At 40.9% G+C, this 25,297-nt stretch overlaps 1 protein-coding gene across 2 annotated transcripts; it reads left to right on the top strand.

Moving 5' to 3' along the window:
- The first annotated feature begins 4,226 nt into the window (after nucleotides 1–4,226).
- Nucleotides 4,227–25,054, top strand: LOC131103097 (neuronal pentraxin-2-like). 2 transcript variants are annotated; one of them, XM_058049038.1, is made up of 5 exons: nucleotides 4,227–4,978; nucleotides 8,528–8,771; nucleotides 13,561–13,805; nucleotides 18,297–18,476; nucleotides 20,113–25,054. In XM_058049038.1, exons 1-5 carry the CDS (start codon nucleotides 4,532–4,534, stop codon nucleotides 20,338–20,340), a joined length of 1,344 nt encoding a protein of 447 aa, XP_057905021.1. In that variant the 5' UTR covers nucleotides 4,227–4,531; the 3' UTR covers nucleotides 20,341–25,054. The 2 variants fall into 2 exon arrangements, with proteins under 2 accessions (XP_057905021.1, XP_057905020.1); XM_058049037.1 differs by having other exon boundaries at nucleotides 8,525–8,771; nucleotides 20,113–25,053.
- Nucleotides 25,055–25,297: the final 243 nt, after the last annotated feature.

Raw genomic sequence — 25,297 nt, 5'->3', positions numbered from 1 at the left:
GACTCCAAATTGTCCAAAGGTATGAATGTGAGTGTGAATGGTTGTTTGTCTATATGTGCCCTGTGATTGGCTGGCAACCAGTCCAGGGTGTACCCCGCCTCTCGCCCGATGACAGCTGGGATAGGCTCCAGCACCCCCACGAAAAGGAATGAATGCATGTGGAATGTGTGTACGCGGAGAAAACCCACAAACATGCAAACTTGAGCGGGGAATCGAACCCCGGTCTCCTAGCTGTGTGCTCGCTACCTACTTGTCCACCATGCCCATTGAAGGCTAGTTTTATACACTAATCCACTGTACTATTTAACTTGAACAGGAAATTAGTTTGATGCATGTTTTGGAGTAATACAAATTTCAACTGCCCTACAATGCAGCAGCTGTACCATTACACCAGGAGTGTGAGTAGGTGAATTTGGCCATTTCATTCTCTCTCCGCTGCATGCTGTCAATCATTGAGTCAGCGAGCACGGTGTCCGATTACACCTCTTTTTTTTTTCTCTCCCGCCTCAGGCTGACTCGGTGCACTACGCCTCACGGCAACGATGCACATCCTTTGGACATTTGATGAGAATGCGCCCCCTTGAGCAAAACGGAGCCCCGTATGCATCACCTAACTTGCAGCAGGTGTTTTTCAATGTAACTTTGTTATTTGTTAACAAATAAAAAAATAAATTTCTGGCATGATATAGCTTTAAATTCAATAATTTTTGTTCTTTAATGAGGCAAATAAAGATGAGAAATGTCGCATGCTTGTTCAAGCTTCCTTGTCCATCTTATGGGAGTCATAATTAAAAGAAAACTAGGTTCCTGGTTTTGATATTGCCTTATAATATACCTTTTGACATTGGTGGAGAATGCTGAAAAATAGTGATGGGAAATCCTTTCTCCATGCAACATTTCTACATGTTTCACCACAGCTCAATATTTTTGTGGACTGCGCAGAATTGTTTTACTTTTGATGGAGAAGTCAGCCAAGGAGAAGCGTTCAATCCCCACTGACTTCTTAACCCTGTGCGAAAGACTGAAGGGGATTAAAGAGGTAAAAGTTACTTCACCCTCGCGCTCACCAGTTGCAGCATGAAAGGGAAATAACTTCATCCCTTCAACTTTGAAGTTAGCAATGTCATCTCTGCGTTGTCAGTACTCCTGATGTTGAGGAAAGAGAGGATGTTAGAGAAAGAGATATGGTTGCCATGGTGATAGTCTGTCCCTGTCTTTTTCCCAGGGGGACCTGTCATATTGTTTCTTCACAAAGCTTTTCTTGGCCTTTTGCTCCCTTACGTGCAAACACTCAGGCTGACATTTAGCTCGCAGGTCTTGCCAACAGATAGGAGATGGCGGACCTGATGGAGCCGACATCATGCAAAGTTTTTTTTAAAAAAAAAAGCATCTCCGATGTTTCAGGAATCTTTAAAAAGTAAAGACTGATGTGCAAGACAAGACGTCGTAGCAACTGTTCACAGCTGGATTCACAATCTGCATCAGGCCATATTTGGAGAACCGCCTGTTCTCGAACTGACAACCCTTCTGGTCCAGACACTGTTGACACACACATCATGAAACAATTCCCTTATTTACAATATGATTGTAATATTTTACCAATATAACTGGAGCCAGTGACTAATATCCATCAACCATTGGCAGTTGCTTGTAAACATGGCGCTAAGCCAAAGACGACGAACATAAACAGAATGGCTGAGTGATTAAAGGTTCAGGCCACTCCACTCATCCACACTGCAACATCTGTAGCCGTTCAAAATGGATATTTATCTAATCACATGACAAAAATATAAAACCTTTCACGTACAATACATCACCTCGTCAGAGATTTCTTCGGAGTCGGCCATTGTTGAACAATTTTGCTGAGATCTGAAAGAGCAAATCAGAAGTCTGCAGCGACATTTCTAATAGTGAATATATAACAGCGACCAGTGGGAACTTTATTCTGAAGGTCATGGGCAGATTAGATGGATATGGCAACATATGTATGTATATGTATCAGCACCTTGGCATGTTTGTTCCATAGAACAATGGCATGAATGGGTTGAGACCTTTTGTCAGTCCCTGTGTTTCATTTGAAATTAGTAGATTTCATAATGTCATATAATGTCATAATTCATATTGTCATTAGGACTGTCAAAAATTACTTTTCTTACTTTTAAGTATGCTGGAAAATACACTGAAAACTAGTACATTTACCTTAAATTACATAATATCTTTGACCGCAACACCCCATCGCTCATAACAACACAGTTTAAAGTGTGATTCAAATATTCTACTACTATTAAAAAGACTATTGTTAGACAAATACACCAACAGCGCTCCATTTACATATAATGTGACGTGCATATTAACCAAGCTACAACAAGCTACAGATATTTTCATTATTAACATTGTTACGCTGATCGAACTACGTTACTGGCATTTTGACACCTTGCCACACCACATGGACTAGCTGCCAGCATGACCAGCATGACCAGCATATGTTGTGCTTTCGTGCTGGTAGCTGGTCTATGCTGGTCTGGAGGTCTGTTAGCTGTTCTCTGGATCAGCATACCAGCACGAAAACACAATATATGCTGGTATATCAATTAGACCGGCACAACAAATGCTAGCCATGCCGGCAGCTGGTCTCTGGACCCGCATACCAGCACAAAAACACAATGTATGCTGGTATACTGGTCAGACCAGCACAACAAATGCTGGTCATGCTGGTAGCTGGTCTATGCTGTTTTTTCTTCTTTTTCTTCAGAAAGCAGAGAAGAGAAAGACGTGTGTGTTCATGTCTCACATAAGTATTGTGGATGAATGGTAAAATAGTAAAAACAAAAAAACAAAAAGAAGCAGCGTTTTCCTTGAAGACTATTCAGCATTCGCTTACTGATTTCTAACATTTCAATGATGAGCTGCATGCAAAAGCAGCACACTTCTGCATACAGAAAGATACACAATGTTCCAAACATTTTTTTATTATTATTTGTCTTTGGGTTATTTTGAGACGAGTTCTTACCATGCAAACACACAAAAAAACACCCCACTACATTCTAAGGATTGACGTGTTTTCCACATTAAAATAACGTATCAAGCTGAGGAGTGTAACATTTGTCCCACTTTCATTCCGACAGACACTTTGAGAATATAAAACACTTACTATTTACGATAAGCTAGATGTGTTAGATCTCGTCTTATTTAATGGTTTAATGATGGATTAAAACAAATGGCAAAGATTATTTATAGCACTACAAGAGGTAGAATAACCTCAGAAGTTACGATCAGTCAATGACGTCACACTCATCAGTCATATAAGCCATATAAGGAAGTCCTCCCTCTGTGACATCACAAAGGGGCAGTTTTACCACGCCTTTTCAAACCAAGCGTTTTGAGCCATCCCAAACTTCTTTCAGGGCTCACTTCCAAACGCGCAAACCTCTTTATCTGAACTTTGGCATGGTTTAACATGAGAACACAACATTCTAACTACACTTATAGGTCAGAAAAGTGGAAAAAAGCATAATAGTTCCCCTTTCATAATGTTATGTCAGCCTTCACATGAGAAAATAATAAGGCTGAATAAATCCAACACCATATACTACGTATCCGCAGCTCACCAGCATCTCTAGTCCGTTCAGCCTTGGAACAACACTTCCTCATTGTCACTCGACTACTTCAAGGTGCATTCATGTACACTCCAAACATCACAGCAACCACTTTATTTTGTGTATAGTGTACGTGTGGTATGTGAGTGTGAATGGTTGTTTGTCTATATGTGCCCTGTGATTGGCTGGTCACCAGTCCAGGGTGTACCCCGCCTCTCGCCCGAAGACAGCTGGGATAGGCTCCAGCACCCCCACGACCTTCGTGAGGATAAGCGGTAGAAAATGAATGAATGAAATTCAGACATTGTGTAGCAGGCATACAGGTCCCCAGTGTGATGAAGTGTTCTTTGAGTGTTTGTGTTCACACCAAAACACATCAGACCCCCCAGGAAGACATCTCATCACTATTTGTGTTTTTTTGAGTGCTGTTAGTCATCAGTACAACAACAACAACAACAACAAAAAGAATGAATGAACGGTTATGTATGGTAATACATGGCTGGAGTCCACTGCGCTAAGTAATGGCGCACAGGCTGACGCTAGAGCACACACCTCCTAATCATCATCACTATCATCATCATCATCATCATCATAATCCGCCTGTGCAGCATCCTTGTCTGTTCACTCAGTGACGGTCCAAGCAGCCAAAGAGAGCAGGCATGCAGGGTGCAAGTTCCCTGCAACATCCTGAGGATCTTTTTCTACTCCTTTTTATATTTTTCAGTGAAGTTTGAAGTCTTCTGGTAAAATTCAGAAGATAGATGCACGGGATTTGTTTTTTTTTTTTTGTGGATGTGTGGATATATGATTGATTTTGTTCATATTCATACAAAATGTCCGCAAACACTGTGATTGTTGGATAAAAGTTGTGTTGAAAAGAGGTCCAGACAGGAGTATTTTTTTTCCACGCGTATTTTTGGAATAAGTCCAAGAGGATGCTGACCGAACTGTTTGGTTTGTTCTACCTGCTCAGCTCGGTTCTGAGCCAGGACTCTACAGGTAGCCGCTTCGTTTGCAACGCCATCCCCCCGGGCGCGGAGCCGGGTTGCAGCTCCTCTCCGACGGGCAACCGCTTACAGATGAGCAGCCCCGTGGAGGAGGAGCTGCGGAACACTATCATCCAGCTCCGGGAGACTATCTTACAGCAGAAGGAGACCATCGTGAGCCAACAGGGAACCATTAAGGAACTCAACTCCAAGCTTGCGCGCTGCGAGGCAGCCGCGGACGACTCGTCGCAACAGGGCAAGGCGCGGGGTCAGGGCTCCAGGAGGAAAGAGTACGGCAAGAACACCATGGGGGATTTACCCAGAGACCCCAGCGAGACCATCAGCCAGCTTGGAAAGACCATGCAAAGCTTGAAAGGTCGCTTGGAGAGCCTGGAGGTAAGACACCAATGCACAAGATTTGTGCGTAAATGTAAGGCAGCTCGGTGTGATGATGCGCAGCATCCCCGCAAGACTCCCACCTGCATTACACCTTGCAAGCACGTAGTCTGCTAACGAGCATGGGTCAGAAGAAAACAGCAGAGAACGTCAATATATGCCACATTCAATGATACACAAGAAGAGGAGCCTGTCTCGTTTAATCAAGCATGTGGTGCAGAATTTCTGTTTCATAACGTGATGAAACAGATTAAAACACTTCCAAGCGTGTGAAAATGTTTTTTTTAATGTCTGAGTAGTCACCTATGAGTGAAAACCTGATTTTTTTCTGATATTGTGAGTGCTTTTTTTCCCATCCTTGAGTAGAAACACTTGTAATACTGATTAAAAAGATGCCTTTATAGCTGCAACACTTCACACTCCATCCTCCCGCTTCATCTTTGCTAGATTGAAAGCTTTAATGCACAGATCTATATAATCTATACAACACAGAATGCATTATATACAGCACAGTATGTGCATTGATTTACATATGCGATGATGACTATGACGGTTAGCCAGAACAGGACCCCTCCCGTTAATAGCAGCTACAAAGGCTAATACACTTAAAGGAAACATATGCCTTTCAAGTCTCACATGAAATCGTGTGAAATCTAAGCAAATGTCGCAAGACTTCATTATATCTCGTCAGACGTCGGCTCGATGAGCATCTGAGGCTTCACACTGGGTTACCGCATTGGCCCGCATTCAATATCCCGTAGAAAAAAGTCAGAAAAATTATAGAGATTTAAACCGACAGCTCAGAGATTTTCTTCCTGTCACTCACACACAGCAGTGACTTGGAGAGATGCACGGATTCACTGTAAAAAAACAAAGTTGGACAAGTTAGCAAACAATAGGAAAGAAGTTAAGTCATGATGCTAATTTTAACTTTCAATATCTTGACAAAATACGTATTAATTTTGTCATTTTGTAACGGGCATCTTATATTTGAGTGCTTTTTGTGATGTGTCTCTGAAAAGTATGTGATTGTAAAAGTGTGATGATGGCCATAGAATGGGATAACGGGTCTTGCAAAGTGCAAAACATGACTCTCAATAGAATATAAACAACATGTGAGTTAAAGATACATTCAATAAACATTTATTCTTTATTCTTTCAACAATTAAGCAGCAAAACGTTCGCTCATAGAACTTAACTTGACATGAAAAATGACATCTCACAGTGCAAACTGATAACTCTAACTAAGCGGCTGTAATGCAACATAAACATTCATTCATTCATTCATTCATTTTCTACTGCTTATCCTCACAAGGGTCGCAGGTGTGGTGGAGCCTATCACGGTTGTCTTCCAGCGAGAGGCGGGGTACACCCTGGACTGGTCGCCATGCAGCCAATAACAGGGCACATATAGACAAACAACCATTCACACTCACATTCATACCTATGGACAATTTGGAGTCGCCAATTAACCTAGCATGTTTTTGGAATGTGGGAGGAAACCGGAGTACCTGGAGAAAACCCACGCATGCACGGGGAGAACATGCAAACTCCACACAGAGATGCCTGAGGGGGGAATCGAACCCGAGTCTCCTAGCTGGCAACACAAACATTGCATAAGTAATGTAAACCAATAGTAATAAAGTGTATTGATTCATACAGTTGTCCCTCGTTTGTAGCTGTCAATTAATTCCAGACCAGACCCAGATTAATTAATTTCCGGGATAAATGTTAATAAATTCAATATTTTTCTAATTAGAGGATGGAACAGCTGTTTATGACTATGTTTATGACTTTCTAAGTACATCCTTTTAATATTTTTAGAGCCCCGTAGATATGAAATAACACCCCTGTACTCACCTTTACACTCTTTTTATTCAATATTTACAACACATTGGACTGCGTTGACCGACAGCTAGCGAGCTTACCAGTTAGCCTCGTATTTGTTTCTTCTAAACTGGAGAGCCAAAAAAAATACCAATTCCACATGGAATGGGAGGAGAACCTTTATTCACTCTTTCATGACTTCATGCAGTGCTAATGTAATGTCATTACTGCTGGCTAGTGACCAGAATAGTACATATCACTTGCGTTTTAAGATATTTGGATATAAGAGATCACAGTCTACCACAAAACAGCAATCACACACGTCATGCATTCAAATTTCCCTACAATACATAACCGTCTGCACGCTACACTCCTCCATGCTCTTTCACTTCCTGGCAAAAAAAAAAACTGGCAATATAGCGAAGGAGACAGCCGTATTGAGGCAATTACTGTTGTTTGGTCTAGAGACAGTAACACTGAGGAAAAGACAGGAAGCAGAACTGGAGGTAGCAGAGATGAGGATGCTGAGGCTCTCATTGGGAGTGACCAGGATGGATAGGATCAGGGGAGGAGTACATCAGAGGGACATTACATGTTAGAGGCCTTGGAGATCACTCACTCAATCCCAGACATTTTTCAAAATTCAACCCCTTCAGTGCTTCAAGGTTGTGTTCTATGGCTGTATAGACATGGAACCTAGCAAAAGAGAGATTAGACTCTCCTCTTTCATCACGTTTGTTTCTACCTTTTTCCATTCTGTAGTGGAATAGCATTAGAACATAGGTAAGTTTCAGGAAAATATCAGTTTCCAACAAAAAAAATTGTGAACAGATATATTTCAAGCAACAAGGATGCTGACGTTCTCATTGGGATCGACCAGGATGGATAGGATCAGGACGGAGTACATCAGAGGGACATTACATGTTAGAGGCCTTGGAGATAAAGTCAGAGAGGCCAGACTGAGATGGTTGGGACATGTCCAGAGGAGAGATAGTGAATATATTGGTAGAAGGATGCTGCGTTTAGATCTGCCAGGTAGGAGGCGTAGAGGAAGAACAAAGAGGAGGTTTATGGATGTAGTGAAGGAGGACATGAGGGTAGTTGGTTTGAGAGAGACAGATGATTGGGTGGAGGAGATTGATTTGCTGTGGCGACCCCTGAAGGGAAAAGCCCAAAGAGAAAGAAGAAAAAGAAGAAGCCGAACTACTTGGCTGCCACCAGCAGAGGCGCTGTTCCATTCTTTTGACTTTGTCCAACATAATGAGTGCTGCAAATCAGTGGATGAAAGTATGTCTCCCCCAAGGCAAAGTATTGTGCAACATAAAGTATTTAAAATTTGCATCGGCTTACTTTATTGCCAGATTATGAGCAAAATCTGTTTGAGTGATTCAAAATGGTTTATTGCTTCAGGACAGATTAATCAAACTCCAGGTGGGCGGGAATTTCAGTTCATTTTCTATAAATGCAAATTTGCATCAGAGTGAGGGCTCGGGCATGTGCTGTTATTGTCCTTAATTTTGAAAATCCATCTGTGATCACGCCTGGTGTCAAGTCTGGGTCATGTCATGTGGCACAAACACACACAGTGCATACACAGAGCTTACTTGTTAATACTCTTTTCAGTCGTGGGTGTTTGTGGGTCACCAAGCAAGGTGCGCACTGTCTGTCTCTCAATCTGTATTTATGAATATGGTTTTTTTTCTCATTTCTGCCTTCCAGCAGCAGAGTTTGCAGCTCCCCAGCACAAACGTGTCAGTTGGAGGTGGCTCTCCCCTGACACCCCTGCCGCCGGAGCTGCGGGATTTACTTCGGCAGCGTCTGGGGGCGCTGGAGACGCAGCTCCTGCGCAAGGTGGCTGAGTTGGAGGAGGAGAAGAGCCAGCTTTACAACGAAACGGCCGCTCATCGCCAACGCACCGAGAATGCTCTCAATTCTCTCCTGGAAAGGATCACAGAGCTGGAGAAAAGTAAGCGGTACAGTACAATGACAGGGAGCCGTGAAACGCTGCTTGCTTTTAATGCCAGGGACGTTTAGCAGCAATTAGTCAGACCCTCGGCAAAATGTCGGATGATGCTCGCGACCTTTTATCCGGCCCATTTTCCCACAATGACAGGCCACACTATGTCCTACACCTGCACAGTCACATGATATCCTTGAATATGATTAACCTTATATGCTCCAACTAACTGCTGCTAAGGTTACTACTGTGGCTGTAGGCAACCCCCTTATGTCATTTTCTATTAACTCCACAAGATGGCATTTGAAGTCATCATGAGTGGTCAGCATCCCGCAGCTTTTAGTATGTACCTCTGCATGCGCTTTAAAATATTATTTGCACTACTCTGTTATTGGTGTGAAATGTGTGTTGCATTTGCTTTACTGTTGTTAACATTGAATTCATCAGCATTGGTAATGGTGGCTGAACTGTTTGCTCCTTTCTGCTATTCCAACATCGGTTGTGATGTGGTGTGTCTTGCGGAATACTCTTTTATAAATTTCCAAAGTGTGGCCTGGGTGCTTGTTGCACCCCGTGGCTGTTTTGTTATTGGCCCGCTGCACATTCTAAAAATACAATTTAACAAGAAAACAAAAGCAAAAATAGTCAAATTTAACAAGCATATTACATGGAAAAATATGTAATCTACTGAGAAAATGTCCTAATTTACAAGAATAATGTCATAATATTATGAGAAAAAATAATTAAAAAATTAAAAAATATTGTCGCGTGAAGATGAAAAAATTACTGAAAAAATTCACATTTTTTGAGAAACAAACAAAACGTAATACAGTTGTCATTTATGTAAAACTCGGGTGGGAAAAAGGTTTTAATATAATGAAAATAAAATTCAAATAATATGGGAATAAAGTGGTATTATGATGAGAAGTACATTTTTTTAAAGAACAAAGTTGAAAGTTCATTCATTCATTCATTTTCTATACCGCTTATCCTCACAAGGGTTGCAGGTATGCTGGAGCCTATCCCAGCTGTGTTATAGACTATACATCCATTCATTAATTTTCTACCGCTTATCCTAGGATTGCGGGGTATCCTGGAGCCTATCCCAGCTGTCTTTGGGAGAGAGGCAGGGTACACCCTGGACTGGTGGCCAGCCAATCACAGGGCACATATAGACAAACAACCATTCACACTCACATTCATACCTATGGACAATTTGGAGTCGCCAATTAACCTAGCATGATTTAAAATGAGTCCAATTTGTCATATTTACTGACGAGTGTTTCCTACCAGGTTTCGTGACGGTGATGCTTATTGATGTAATGGTCGGTGATGGCCGTGAAGCATTTGCAAAAAATCATCATCACCATGAAAAGCCAGGCAGATATATTTAGAAGTACAAAAAAAGCTGCTCTGCCGTCGCTACTTGATGTGGTGGGTATTTATTTATTTTTTGCATTTGGAAGGGAAGGGTGAGGGAGGAGCTTGCAGCTCCACTTTGTGCTTAATGATGATAGAAAGTGATTCGTCCACGCATAACAGAGTCTGCACTAGCCTAGAGTTGTCTGTAGGTACTTTTTTGAAAAAAAAACAACAACAAAAAAAAAAAAAACTCAATTTCTCTGATTACTTGCTAAACATAGTAGAACCATAAATAAATTAAGGTCTATGTTTGTTCTGTGCGCTTGTGTGCATGTGAACGTGTCTGCATACACTACCGGACAAAGGTTTTCAAGCCTACGTTTCATTTTTACGCCCATCTTTTTGTAGCACAATGTTGTACTTTCTCCAGTATAATGCTGTTTAACTGATGTTAACAAGGGCATAATAGCACAGTGTGTTCCAAACATTGTTTTTATGCAGACAGAGGAAGTAGTAAGTACTTTGGAACACCTGAAATACAATTTTTTTCAGTTCGGGGTAACTTTTTTTTAAATCTGGCAACCACACTTCTTACCTTTTGTAACATTTCAAGCTACTCATTGGCCTTGAATGACTTGAATTTCAATAAATAATTCACCAGTTGTGCACTGTACAGTATGGGTATGTATGAGCATGTAAGTGTGCTGTGGAATTGAGGTGAAAGACTAAAAAGTTTTTATGCAGAATATGTATAGTCAAGATGGTTAGCATGCAGGCCTCACAGCCTCGAGACCCGAGTTCAAATCCATCCTCAGGCATTTTTGCATGTTCTCCCCGTGCATGCGTGGGTTTTCTCCGGGTACTCCGGTTTCCTCCCACATTCCAAAAACATGCTAGGTTAATTGGCAACTCCAAATTGTCCATAGGTATGAATGTGAGTGTGAATGGTTGTTTGTCTATATGTGCCCTGTGATTGGCTGGCGACCAGTCCAAGGTGTACCCCGCCTCTCGTGACAGCTGGGATAGGCTCCAGCATACCCCACGATGATAAGCGGTAGAAAATGAATGAATGAATGTGTAGTCTACAACATTGTGGTCTATTCATTGTGGTCTACTATATTGGGCGAGTAATCAGACAACTATAGTATTTTCTACGCTAGTGTAGACTCTGTTATGAAAGCACAAATCACTTTCTATCATCACTGAGCACCAAGTGGAGATGCAAGCTTCTCCCTCATGGCTCCCTCCCAACTGCAAAAAGAAAAACAACACAACAAGTAGTGGCAGCAGAGCGGCTCGTTAGTATTTCTAAACTTATCGGCTTTGCTTTTCATGGTGAGAATGACTTGACTTGAAAATGTTACATGGCCTGAAATTAGAAACTGCATGTTTCTATTGTCTAATTACAACAGAGTGGAAAAATTGTGCTTATAATTTAAGGCAATGGGACTTTTTGGGTGGGAAATTTGTCATCTGACCCTGAAAAAAAAAAACAAAGCATCAAAATCAATACTACGAATCTTATGTATAGTTAAGCCTGATCTTTGACATGGAGCCCCAGCCTGGTGACATTTATTATGTCGGTAATAACTCACTTTGTTTGTATTTTGCTAAGCAAAACGATGTAGTTAAAACAACTGGGCATTTAGTTTTAGTTTAATTTTAGTTTAGTTTAGTTTTTTATTTAGAAGTTTATGGGCGGGCGGCACGGCGGTCGAGTGGTTAGCGCGCAGCCCTCACAGCTAGGAGACCAGGGTTCAATTCCACCCTCGGCCATCTCTGTGTGGAGTTTGCATGTTCTCCCCGTGCATGCGTGGGTTTTCTCCGTGTACTCCGGTTTCCTCCCACATTCCAAAAAGATGCTAGGTTAATTGGCGACTCCAAATTGTCCATAGGTATGAATGTGAGTGTGAATGGTTGTTTGTCTATATGCGCCCTGTGATTGGCTGGCGACCAGTCCAGGGTGTACCCGAAGACAGCTGGGAAAGGCTCCAGCACCCCCGCGACCCTCATGAGGAAAAATCGGTAGAAAATGAATGAATGAATGAATGAATGAAATTACTTTTGTGTTGATCTGTTCCCTACACGACCAGTCCAGGGTGTACCCCGCCTCTCACCCAAAGACAGCTGGGATAGGTTCCAGCATACCCTAGTGAGAATAAGCATAGAAAATGAATGGATCTGCTCTCTAGTCTATACTGGGTGCAAGTTTGCCCATACTCCCTGAGATAGGCATTATTACTTTTGTAAATGGAGAAAAGATCTCGTATTTATTGTCATTAGGTTGTGCCGATGTGAAGAGAGTCCATGTGGCAAATCCTGGGCTTGAAACTGAGACGTTACAATCAAAACCATCCCTTTAAATTGTATTAGAAGTCAACAAATGACTTTGGTAGACATCTTAATGCCTTTCCTGCCAAAGGAAAATGGTGTTATAAATAGTGCTATGTCTCAACTGGCATTATTTGCACTTCCTTTAAAGCTGGAGTCATTGATTCAATGAGGGGGTGACAACATTAACACATCCACCTGCACAATGTTCTTCAAACATCATTCCAGTCAAGTCCCATTTACTGTATATCTAGAAAGACGACAAATCACTAATTTCACATCTTAAATGCTGTTTTTTTTTTTCCCGGAAATATTGTTATTGTTTATACTTTGTTTCAACCTTACTAAAATATGTATTATATTTAGCTGGAGCAAACTCATCTATATTACACATTATTGCACCTGTTTGATTCTCATTCTTCGATTATGAGCCTCCTTCTTCCCAGATGAGACTCAGTGAAGAATTTATATTTACCGCATGTCTCACTTACTTCCTCATTCCATGTCTTTTTTTTTTAATTCTTAACTCGTGTAGTCTTGATTTTGCAGACTGACTAATCAATATTTGATAAGCTGTGATACGTTTGACTACGGCACAAACCTGTTTTGATGATATCAAACCCCAAAGTAATTTAGTAATGTTTTTTAGCACATATTTAATCATTGGTTAGTTATTAAGAACTACTCTAAGAACGAAAACTGTATTTACAATTCACGATTGAAGTATCACAAGAACTGGTATTGGAAGTATCGATACCAAAAGTGAATGCAAAAAGAGCAGAAAGGAGGCATAACCTCCCCAAAAAGGAGGCACTACGGCACAAACCTGTTTTGATGATATCAAACCCCAAAGTAATTTAGTAATGTTTTTAGCACATATTTAATCATTGGTTAGTTATTAAGAACTACTCTAAGAATGAAAACTGTATTTACAATTCACGATTGAAGTATCACAAGAACTGGTATTGGAAGTATCGATACCGAAAGTGAATGCAAAAAGAGCAGAAAGGAGGCATAACCTCCCCAAAAAGGAGGCACAGACAGCGTGGGATAAACTCCTGTGCCGCGACTTTTAACAGCAAATTTGATTTCGGTGTCTTCTCAGATAACAACGCCTTCAAGTCGCCTGAGGATTTCAAGGTGTCCCTCTCCCTGCGCACCAACTACCTGTACGGACGCATCAAAAAGAGCCTCCCAGAAATGTACGCCTTCACCGTGTGCATGTGGCTCAAGTCCAGCGCCAGCCCCGGGATAGGGACCCCTTTCTCGTACGGCGTGCCGGGACAGGCTAATGAGATCGTGCTGATCGAATGGGGCAACAACCCCATTGAGCTGCTGGTTAATGATAAGGTAGGCAGATAATTTGATAATACTTCTGCGCCCTGGTTTTGTGAACACCTCTGGCTGTGAGGATGCTAATGAACGTAGCGATGCTCATTAAACACACGTTCCTCTTAATGTAGGTACCTTTGAGCGCAACAGCGATACAAACAGAATTTCTCTGACCTTCAGCTGTGATTATTTAATTAGCATCTTATAAACATTTAATATGACTGACCCACATTCCGCATTGGCTTCAGAATAACAGTAATTCATTGGAGGATTTGTGTGCTTATTTAAGGGCCTGCTTCTTTTTTTTTCCTCCTTCCTGTAAATGCTAATGTTGCAACTGCAGCCGTATGCGGTTATTAGGGTTATTCATGCAACTGAGCAACACATGATATAACACATGAATATATATTAGGTATGGGAATCACACAAGTATCTCACAATGCAATATTGTATAATGCATATTGAATATCTCCGATATCTACATATATGTATGTATGTATATAACTGAAGAAGGGAATACTTGTTGAAACAGTTTTGTATATTAAATAATTGAAAAAATACATGCTAGGAATTAAATGCAAAGTAGGATTCAATATTAATAAATTGAATATTTTCATTGTTAAAGTATCAAAAAACAAAAACCTGACTTTCTAATTGCATCCTTTCTTTGCACAGTGTTCATGCACGGGCTTTAAAGGGGACCTATTATGCTAATTTTCGGCCCTTTGTTTTGAGTTGTGCACTCCAATCGAGCAGCTACACAGCTTGGTAGATCTTCCAGAATCTGCACCTATTCCAGCTGTATATATCCTTGGGTTTCCAAAATTTCTTCCACCCAGGGCCTGCCTCTAGGCACGCCCACTGCACTCTAGTCATTGACCACACTCTCAAGGCAAAACAGTGCAGCCGAGTGAGGAGGGGGGCAGGTGTACACATAGTACCCAGGCACGCCCATATAAGGAAGTCAGTGAGCCGGTGTTACAAAGAACTCTCTCCCAATCATTTTAGAAATGTTGTCATTGTTTAACATGAGAATACAACATTTATGGGTCAGAAAAGTGGAAAAAGCATAATAGGCCCCTTCAAGCATACCAGGCTAGTGAGCTAACTAGTTAACCTCCAATGTATTTATTCTAAACTTAAGAATGGGTTTCAAACAGATTGGGTAAGAAGGACAAAGTAAGAAGCCAAAAAAAAAACATACCAAAAAAAAAACATACCACTTCCACACAGAGTTGGAGGAGAACTTTTTTTCATTCTATCATGTCAGACACATGCCTTGGCGGACTACATGTCATGTCATGTCTCATCAATGATTTGTGTCATTACTGAGGCCTATTGACCTCAATGCTATATTTTACTTGTCTTTCAATATTTTTTGACTAAAAATTGGCCATAATCAAGCACGAAACAGTAATCATTTTTATTCACTCATTTTGGAAAAATCGTGATAGAGATTGGGTGCAAGGGACGACTTTAATCAGAGAAAATAACCCAATCCACAACAGAAATAAAACTAATGGTCGTATGTGTTGCAATTAATGTGTTCTGGACATGTGGACAGGAAGTGATATCCGGGATTCAGAGTTTAGTTTTATTTGGTTTACAGCCACAACAGCAGCCTGAGTTGTTATTATGATTATTATTAATATTGTGCCTGTTGTGATATATTTCAAACCTGGTGTTCTGGGGTGTGTTGATGGTACAGGACCATCCTGTTATTTTGCTTGTCAAGGTTCTATTTCCATTAATGATCAACCAATTCCATACAATAGTTAATACATACATGTTCAGTCATAAATTGGTGTTTTGCTTCTGTAGCATATGGTACTAATGATTTATGTTTGGTTTTAATACAAAGTTCCCCACTTCGGAATGATATGTTTTTCTTGCCCTGATGTCTTGCATACATCCGGGTGCTAAAGCATAGCCAGGTTCCATCTCCTCGCTGCTTTTCCTTCCACCATGCATTATACATGCGCTCAACTCAGATACATGAGGGAAAGGCAAATAGGAGCCAAAAAAAGCAAAAAGGGGAAAAAGAAGGCTGAGAAAAGACGAGGAAAAGGAAGTCATGACAGACGAGAAGACAGTGATTGAAGTCATGGCATGATCGTGAAATGAAGGGTTTACAGTGGACTGTGTGTTTTTTATACTGAAAGATGGCTCATTTAAAACGGTGGGTCATATGTTTTTTTATTGTCCCAATAACTTACAGTGTGTTTTGGAAGGGAAGCTATTACTGGATGATGTGGACGGCGTCCTCATTTAACCAGCACAGTGTGACTGCCAGGGCTGTAATCCATGATGGGTTCAGTCAGTCTTGTACTACACTAACAGTGTCATCTATTGGTGAAAGTCAGTGTGTGTGTGTGTGTGTGTGAGAGAGAGAGAGAGAGAGAGAGAGAGAGAGAGGGAGCTGATGCTGCAAGCTTTTCAAATCTGCTATAATCTGAAAAAGAAGGCTGCAAAATTTTTGGATATTTATAGTATCTGTCTTTCAATCTCTGTCTGAAAATGTTTTCTATGTAAAACCTATGGGTGTCTCTATATGAGACTATACGCCAGCTTGGGCGCCAGATGAGAATGGGAGGTGACAGGATATTAACTCTACTTTTAACAAAACAGTGAAAAATATAATAAACATATGAGAATATATATTGCAATCTACTAATATAATTTCTACTATGTTACACTCTTCTACACTCTATGTGTATGCTAGCGGCCCTGCCTCCACCCATGACGCAAGAGACTGTATGACTGAACAAAGGGTCACTCCGTTTATGCCGTTGTTCTATGGTGGTAAAATACTTTTCATGGCTGTTTGGAGGCAAGAGACGAGGAAAACAAACACAAAATATTGAGGCCGGCAAAATTATCAAGTTCATTTTCATTTATTGTGAAATAAATTTATGTATTTATTATCGTCCCAGGTCTAGTGTCCACAAACGAAAAATATAGTCACGTTTTAATCTCACGAGACTTTGTGATGCCTGTAGTAATATCATTAGTGTTCGTCCATCAGATCTTATGACGCTACAAATAGTACATTTTATCATAAAACCGTATTAATTGTGTAAGCCAGGTGTTGGCAACCCACGGCTCCCGAGCCACATATAGCTCTTCACCCTTCTTGCTGTGGCTCCCTTTGAAGCCATTCCCATTTTCACTTTTTTCAGGCCTTTGTATTGAGTGGTGGACTCCTATAGAGCAGTGACACACAATAACCTGAACAGAAAGTGTCACGATCGAGCTTCACCCCCTCGTAACAGCTTAGTTTTCCTCTGTTCTTCTGTTCCTCTGTTCCTTGTTCATGCCCTTATTTTGAATTCCCTTCCTCTGTTGCTCTATTCTGCTTTCCGTTTGCATTCAATTATCTCCTGCACCTGTTTCCTATTGTGTTGCCTATTTAGTCCAGGTGCGTGCTCCCTTCTTTATTGGTTCATTGTCATTGTTTGAGTTGGACTTGCTAGTGCGTCATTCTGCTGCATAGCATAAATAACTATATTTTTACCGGCATTTGGGTCCTTATCTCTGCATCCTGGGGCCGAACCGCAAAACTCACAAGCTGGAACTTGACAGAAAGCTTTCTTAGATCTTCTAGAATCTACACCTATTCCACCTGTATTTCCTTGGATTTCCAAAACGGTTCGTTTTGATTTATTCCACCCACAGTGGAGCAGAACAGGGGAGGGCAGGTCTACAGCTTGTATTCGGGAACGCCCATATAAGGAAATCCTCTCACTGTGATGTCACAGGAAGCCAATGCCAAAAAAACTCTCTGAAATCGAGCTTTTAAAGCCATACCAAAATGTGCAAAACCTCATTATCTGTAACTTTGGCATAGTTTAGCACGAGATTAAAACATTCTAACTACTTAAAGCTGCTGCATGTCACTGGCTCAAAATGATTTTTTCCAACCAAAATATATAAGAACAACACCACCGGTCATCATATGTTAACAATAGTGGTTTCAAAGAACAGATTGTAAAAAAAAGGCAATTTCCCACATTTCTGAGCTGTCACTCATGGCTATCTGGTGCGCATACACAAAAGTGATGGTGTTGTCATGATAGGGTATGCATGTATTGATTTTTCGACATCTGGTATTGCAATTCCTTCCTTACCTTCCTTTCCTATGGCGTTTTCTACCTGGAGTTGTACATTAAAGGTTGTGCAGTGATGCTTTGGATATGATAATAATGACATCCAGTCTGGTGTTTGCACTATCCTCAGCGGGCTGTGATGTCATCGTTGTTAGGTAGTCGCTTCCCTTTCATCCATGAGCAAAGCATGAGGACACAGTTTTGCTGCTGGCAGATTGACTGCTTTGAAAGATCCTGTGTGTCACCTGGGTAATGGAAATTTAATATCACACCAGTTCATCTGGAGACTTCTCGGTCTCTTTTGAAGCAACAATGCCTTTTAATTGCCATTTTTGTTTTTGTAGTTGGCCACAATTAATCTCAAATCTCGCGCCTTTCCTCCTCCCAAAAAACGTCTACCCAGGTGGCCCAGCTTCCTCTTTCTGTGAGTGACGGGCGCTGGCACCATATCTGCATCACCTGGACAACCAGGGATGGCTTCTGGGAGGCTTACCAGGACGGCGAGCGACTAGGCACCGGGGACAATCTGGCCCCATGGCACCCAATTAAACCAGGAGGGGTGATTATTCTGGGCCAGGAGCAGGTGAGAGCATTAGAGGAGCTCACATGTGTTTTTTCCATGTGTCAGTAAGATCCCTGAGGGTATTTTCCCCAGGATTCAAACGCCCGAGGCACAGTGCAAAGGGAGCAGTGGGTAGAGTCACTTCTCTCACGCTACTGTGGCCCTTTTAAGTACAGTATGACCTCATTCATCCGTTGCCAATTAGCTTTAATATTCTTCATATTCATTAATATTGAATCAGATTGCCTTGCATGTGCAAGCTAGATGGTTGCACTTTGTACTGAGTCAGTCGTTAGTTACTTTAATGCTGCATTACAGTACAAAATATTTAATTAATCAGATTTTTTTCTGAATACAGGGTCACAAAACATAATAGAGAATGACAACATGATACGCTGAGAAAATTGCTTGTACACACAATCAGGATCGTACATTTGATGTTTTTCACAGAAATCATCCAATATTGATCGGTGGCCGATCGATCAAAGCATATTTCTGATATATTATAGCAAGATGTTCTGAATACCATAGTTTTTACATTATATTCGGGCTCCAATCTACTTACTTTTGTTTTTTTTGTGTATATATTTTTCTTACCGTTTCAATTCCGGTGTATAAGTCGCACATTTTTTCTTACACTGGCAAATTTATGGTAAAATTCTAATGTTGTTGACATTTCCTTCACTTCAGAACTACTACTACTTGTTTAAATATTGTGCCGCTCATGAGCAAGTGAGGAAAAAAATTGTTATTTGTTTGGCAGGAGCCAATCACATGCTATCAATGCATTGACAACAAGCTTGTCAACCCTTTGGAAGTCAGTTATACAGTATATAACAGTATAACAACATGGCAGTCTGACGAACGGGGTCATCATATGACACTTTACTAACAGCACTAAATTCCTCACACAGGAACACAATACTCAAAATGTGTATATACAAATATACAAACATGTCCCAATATGATTTTAAGAAAAACATTTTAAAGTTTTCTCATAAGGCACTGTGTCTGAGCAATGCATTCATTGGGGCGCTGTATTGACGTCAGCTTCCCTCTTTTTACTTCTGGCTCCAGGCTCCCTCTGTTGGAAAAAAAATGCAATGCAGCTTTCTATGCATTCCTTCAATTAACTGGTTTCCTCAAACGAACACTGTAAAATGTTTGTTTTTCTTACAAAACGTGTATTGGTGTATGTGTGTATATTTTTGAGGAAGACCTTTTTAGTGTTAAGTTACTGTATGATGACTTTAATGTTGTTTGCAAGATGAAACCATGAGTCAGACTGAGTAATGACCTTCTTCAATTTCCACTGGGTTGACAAGCTCATCGTGAGTTTTTTCATAACTCGTCAATGAAAGAACGACTATGTCTTCATGGACTTGTGCGCTATTCTTCCTCTAAATTTAGTGGGTGCGGCTGTACACAGAATTTACAGTATTTACATGGACAGAAAGCCACGAAAAAAACATGAATACATTTTAAAAAATGACTAAACGAAGAAACCCAAGGCAATGAAATAATAAAAAAAACAGATGTTGTTCAGGCAGTAAGATCATATGAAAGAGAATTCATTCATATAAATGAAAGCCTGTTGATGTTTTCCTTCCAAGCCAAAACTCACATCATACATCCAATCTTCTGTTTCTCTATGAAGGATATCGTCGGCGGTCGCTTTGACGCTACCCAGGCCTTTGTCGGCGAAATGAGCCAGTTCAACATGTGGGACAGAGTCCTGCGGCCCGTGGACATCGTGGGCCTGGCCAACTGTTCGGCATACATGCCCGGCAACGTGGTCCCGTGGATAGACGCCAACGTGGAAGTATTTGGGGGTGCGACCAAAGCTCCTCTGGAGATATGCGAGGACCGTGCATTTGATTCCTAATGTGAGGAATCATCATCACCATCATTGAAAAGCGAAAAGCCAAGTATTCTTGTTCATTGTGTGCAAAAATCCCAAAGTCAAGGGTACATGCATATTGATATTGTGTGGTTACTCAAAGATTCACATGTGTTGGCTTAAACGTGTGTCCAGTCCAGTCTTAGCCATGGAAACGACTTCACAAAAGTGGCCATGTGGAGAAGATACACTGTTGCATCCGTCCTCTCACATTCTGTGTTTTTTTTTCTCTTCTTTCATTTAACTTCTCAGTGCAAACAGCTCTTTGCTCATGCATTCCTTATACCGACAATGCTGCACCGTGTGTGTAGTGAGCGCACGCTCCAGCAGGCTTTGATGTGTTGCGAAACATCATTCCGGAGTTAGATGGTGGAACGCTGTGAGCTTCCTCTCTGTTTGAAGAGCAAACAAATGAGGAGAAGGCCCAGGAGTTGGCATCATTGATTGTAGAAGCATCGCGTCCATATTTAGTGCATGAGCCCGAGGAAAAGAACGCAAGTTTAGGGAAGACAAGTGCATGCCTTCTTTCAGTCCGTGTGAGGACATTACATAAGCGAGCGTCTTGCGTGTTAAAAGACCAGAGATTACCAGGGAGGGAGGACATTTTCATTCTTGTAAATCTACGCTTAATACCTCTCTGCCCCTTGAGCAGCTGCCATATCCCAAACAGCTTTATATGGATGCTTCTGCTCAGGTTAATAGCCATGGCGGACAGCTGCCCAGAAGCAGCTAAAACCGAGCAGTGGACAGCGGCCGACTTCCCAAGCGAGGACAGCAAAGGGATTGAGCCCAAAGGCCAATCCGTAATTCCTCCTCCGTGAAGTAATTATGTACATTATTAAAGGGATTGAGAGTATGAGCGGTAAATGAGTCATAATTGATTCAATCTGCGTTCTCTGTGGACATTATGAATGTTGATGAGTAATGATAAGGCTATGCTATATTTTTAATTCATATCTGGAATTACTGGGATTTGAGCACATGAACTGCATGAACTGAATCATTTTTTTGCAGCTTCATTTTTCTTCTTCCCTAATAATGTGATAGATTTTCATTTCAGTTCATTTCGGGGGGGTTTGCTAAACAGTGAAACTGAGCTCTAACAATGCCTGTGAGGCTAATTTTAAAAACATGAATATAAAACGAGGCAGCAAATAACTTATTTTTTAATCATGTTCTTTGGCATAAAAAGCTTCTGTCTATGTTGGTTCAATCTTCAATAAGTCATAATGCTAAGTTAATAAAGTCATAATACAATGAGGGTTAAAAGACCAAAGTTTTTATATTTCCACAATTTGTTATGCTACAAGAATACAAGTGGCATGTTAAAAGAATAAAGTTGTACTATTAAGAAAATATAATCCTGTTATGAGAATAAAGTTTTCAGGCTCAAACTTCTTGGCGCAGCCCACGCAGTGGTAATTTGGTCCAGTGCACGGTTGTGTGCAGCCAAATTGGTAATTTGGTAGACTGGCCAAGATGGGCGTGGTGGCGTACCCGTGGAGGAATCCACATTTTCAGGTTGGCGCAGTGACAATTTTGTGACAAAACAGCCCGCCAAAGGTGCAAAAAAAAGCTTGCTTGGTCTATTTGGGGCGCAGGCGAAGCGCAGCCTGCGTAATGGTAAATTGACTAACAGGCGCACAGTGCAGACATGTCACAAAAAACTCACAGGAGTGTTGCAGACAATACCCCCCTAAATAAATGTGCTTGTGCCCCGAAATCAACATTTTAGAAGTGAAAACTCCAGAAAAAAGCACAAGACAGCTCCACTCACATCTCAGTGGTTGTGCTGGAAGCACGCCAGATTGACCCTCCTGCAGTGCGGACTTTGTGGGAACAGAGAAAGTGAACCATTAGAAAGCTAATAATTAACAACAACTAAAAACAACAATTAATATAAAGTTGGTTGTTAAAATCTGGCTGTAAGATATTTTTTTTTCTCAAGGAGGATGAGATACCATACATAAATATACCATCAAAAGTTATCCTATTTGGCGAAGTAGAGCTGGAATTTGTTTGTTTCGTTCAGCTTTTTCTTTCTTTGATCCGCATACTGATTTTAAGCCCTTTAAATTCCAGATGCCCTTCCTGAAGAATACCAATATTGCTTACTAGTGGAGATTCAAACCCAAGGCGTCCGCTCCAAAATACAGAACGCAAACCACTACACCACGGCGGGCGACGTAGACCAGGAATGCTGGTGGAAAACAAGTAAGATGCTTGGATTAGCCTGATGCTGTGTTTAATGGAACTGTCAGGAACAGATGACATGTCCCACGCGCATGGTGGCCTCTGATGTGCAGTCCAGTGGGCCCTGTGCATTTAAAGGCAATGAGAGGTGTTCATTTGATTGGTTAACAACACACTCGGCTGTGTTAAACCCTCTCATGACTTTTCTCCTCCCTCTTTGCCACTTGCGCTGGTGGGAGGGATGGAGGCGTGGGTGCGCCTGTGCCGGGTCTGCGAAATTATAGCCCTTAATGTTAAGAGAATACAGTGATAGTATGACGAGGAAAAAGGTCGTAATGCCCATTCATCCATTTTCTATACCACTTATCCTCATTCGGGTCACGGGGGTATGCTGGAGCCTATCCCAGCTGACTTCGGGCAAGAGACAGGGTACACCTCTGGACTTGTCGCCAGCCAATCGCAGAAAAAAAGTTGTGATGTTAACCGAATAACAACATAACTATAATGGTTAGAGAATAAAGTCGGAATATTACGAAAATAATGTCATAATATGACGGTAAGAAGAATGCTAATGTTACATTGATTAATTTACAATGTTAAGATACACTTAAAACACGTACAATTCAACCTCCACTGGCAAAAAACATTGTTTAACACTGTATTGTGGTGACCTTTTTCTCACCAGTTGTTTTTCCAAGTTTTTGTAATATATTAATATCATAATTACAACTTTATTCTTGTAAGTATAGAAATCTATTCTTTTAGTTTTGTTTTTTTTATCTTTTAATTGTGTTCCTAACGTTTCTTTGTGGCATATGATGCAGTATCGAGTAGGACAGCGCAGAATGTTGTAAAAAAAAAAAAGCGTGTTCACTAACCCAATTAAGGATTGTTAGAAATGCCACCAATTTGGCATTTGATTGTCCTTCAGTGTAAAGAATATTACAAGATTTCCATTTTATTTCCTGGAGAATTTTCCTGCCTTTTTCTGCTCTTGATTTTTGCTCATTAGCAGCATATTATGGGAAAAATGTTTCCTGAAAATGAGAAATGGCCTTTTTTTGAAGTGTTTTTGCTTGTAGACACATGAAAAAAAAATAAATGAAAGTGTGCAGCATCTTTTTGGGTTTTACACTTGTCATTTGCACTCAAGATTTAAAAAAAAAAAAAAAAAAAGAACTTGCAGAATATTTAATGTAGAGTGCACCATCCTTCACTTTAAATTTTCTTATCTGGACATCAATCATTAATGCAGATGAGCAAAGATCACCGCTGTCATTTTTATCACAGATTTAATTGCATGCCATGCATATCATTCATGAGAGCAGCCACATTACCAAATAAATCCCCTGAACTGGCACATTTCCTCGCAGACAAAAAAAAATGCACACGTGGGTTGTGGGAGCTGCTTAGCCTTGTTTGAAACAATGACACATCTATTTTAATTCATACCAATCTGTGGCCTCTGATACACAATCAACAATTAAAAGAATGTGTGTGTGTGTGTGTGTGATGTTTTCAGTTTGATTTTCTTTGCAAATGTCTACAGATGTTAGGTATTGATTGATCAATAAAAAAATCATTCCAACCTGCATATATAAGACTCTTTTCTGAGGTTTGAATTTTTGTATTTTTCCAGTGGAGAAACAGCATTATGCTGATTATTGTTGACACAACAGGCGTTCAGTGTCAGAACAAGACAGATTGCTTCCATCGTACACAGCATTAGCTTTAATCCGGACTGAGGTTTAGTCAATATTGAAAATAAATACAATTACTGTGTCCAGCAGGAGGCGTCGACCAACACTGGTGAAATTGAACTAAAAGGGGGAAAAAAAATTATGTTTACTGAGATTCTCATTGGGAGTGACCAGGATGGATAGGATCAGGAAGGAGTACATCAGAGGGACATTACATGTTAGAGGCCTTGGAGATAAAATCAGAGGCCAGACTGAGATGGTTCGGACATGTCCAGAGGAAAGACAGGAGAGACATAGTTTGATGTGGTCTGATATTTAAAGTGCTCCTGAAAGGGACATGAGAACATACAGCTGATGATATTATAAGACTTTTACAGATAATTCAACGAAAATGACCGTATTTTCCAGACTATAAGTCACACTTTTTTTCATAGATTGGCTGTTCCTGCGATTTATACTCCAGAGCGACTTATAAATGACAAAAAATATTTATGTTACATCAACAGTGGAGACCTTTTCTGTTAATGTTTATTTTTGTGTAACTGAATAACCATTGTGTTAGCATATCTTACACCTATTCAGCCTGTTCTCTATTCTTTTATTGTTAGAACTTGTGTCACGTTTCGGCATGTCTATGTTGCGGTGCGACCCCAGGATGCAGAGAGCAGGACCAAATGCAGGTAAAATAATATTTATTCTTGCTATAATAGCAGCAGAAGAAAAGGCAACTGAACTTGCTGACGGACAAACAACAATAATCCCACAAAGGGAGACGCACACACCTGAACTAAATAGACACTCAAATTAGGGACAGGTGTGGGTAACTAAGACAACGGAGGCAGACAAGGAAAAACAGGAAGTCAAACCAAAATAAGAGCGGGCCAAAAGGAAACCAAAGCCCAGACCGTAAACTCAAACCCAAACTGTCACTCAGGACCCCACACAGGGCGTGACAGTACACCCCCCTCAAGGACGGATCCCAGACGTCCAAAACAGCTAGAAGTCAAAGAGGGATGGGTGGTGGGGTTAGGTCGGTAAACACCCTCCGG

This window comes from Doryrhamphus excisus, chromosome 15, assembly GCF_030265055.1.
Source record: "Doryrhamphus excisus isolate RoL2022-K1 chromosome 15, RoL_Dexc_1.0, whole genome shotgun sequence".
NCBI classification, from domain to species: Eukaryota; Metazoa; Chordata; class Actinopteri; order Syngnathiformes; family Syngnathidae; genus Doryrhamphus; species Doryrhamphus excisus.
Note: the sequence above shows the minus strand (reverse complement) of the source record. Positions and strands in the feature narration are given on the sequence as shown.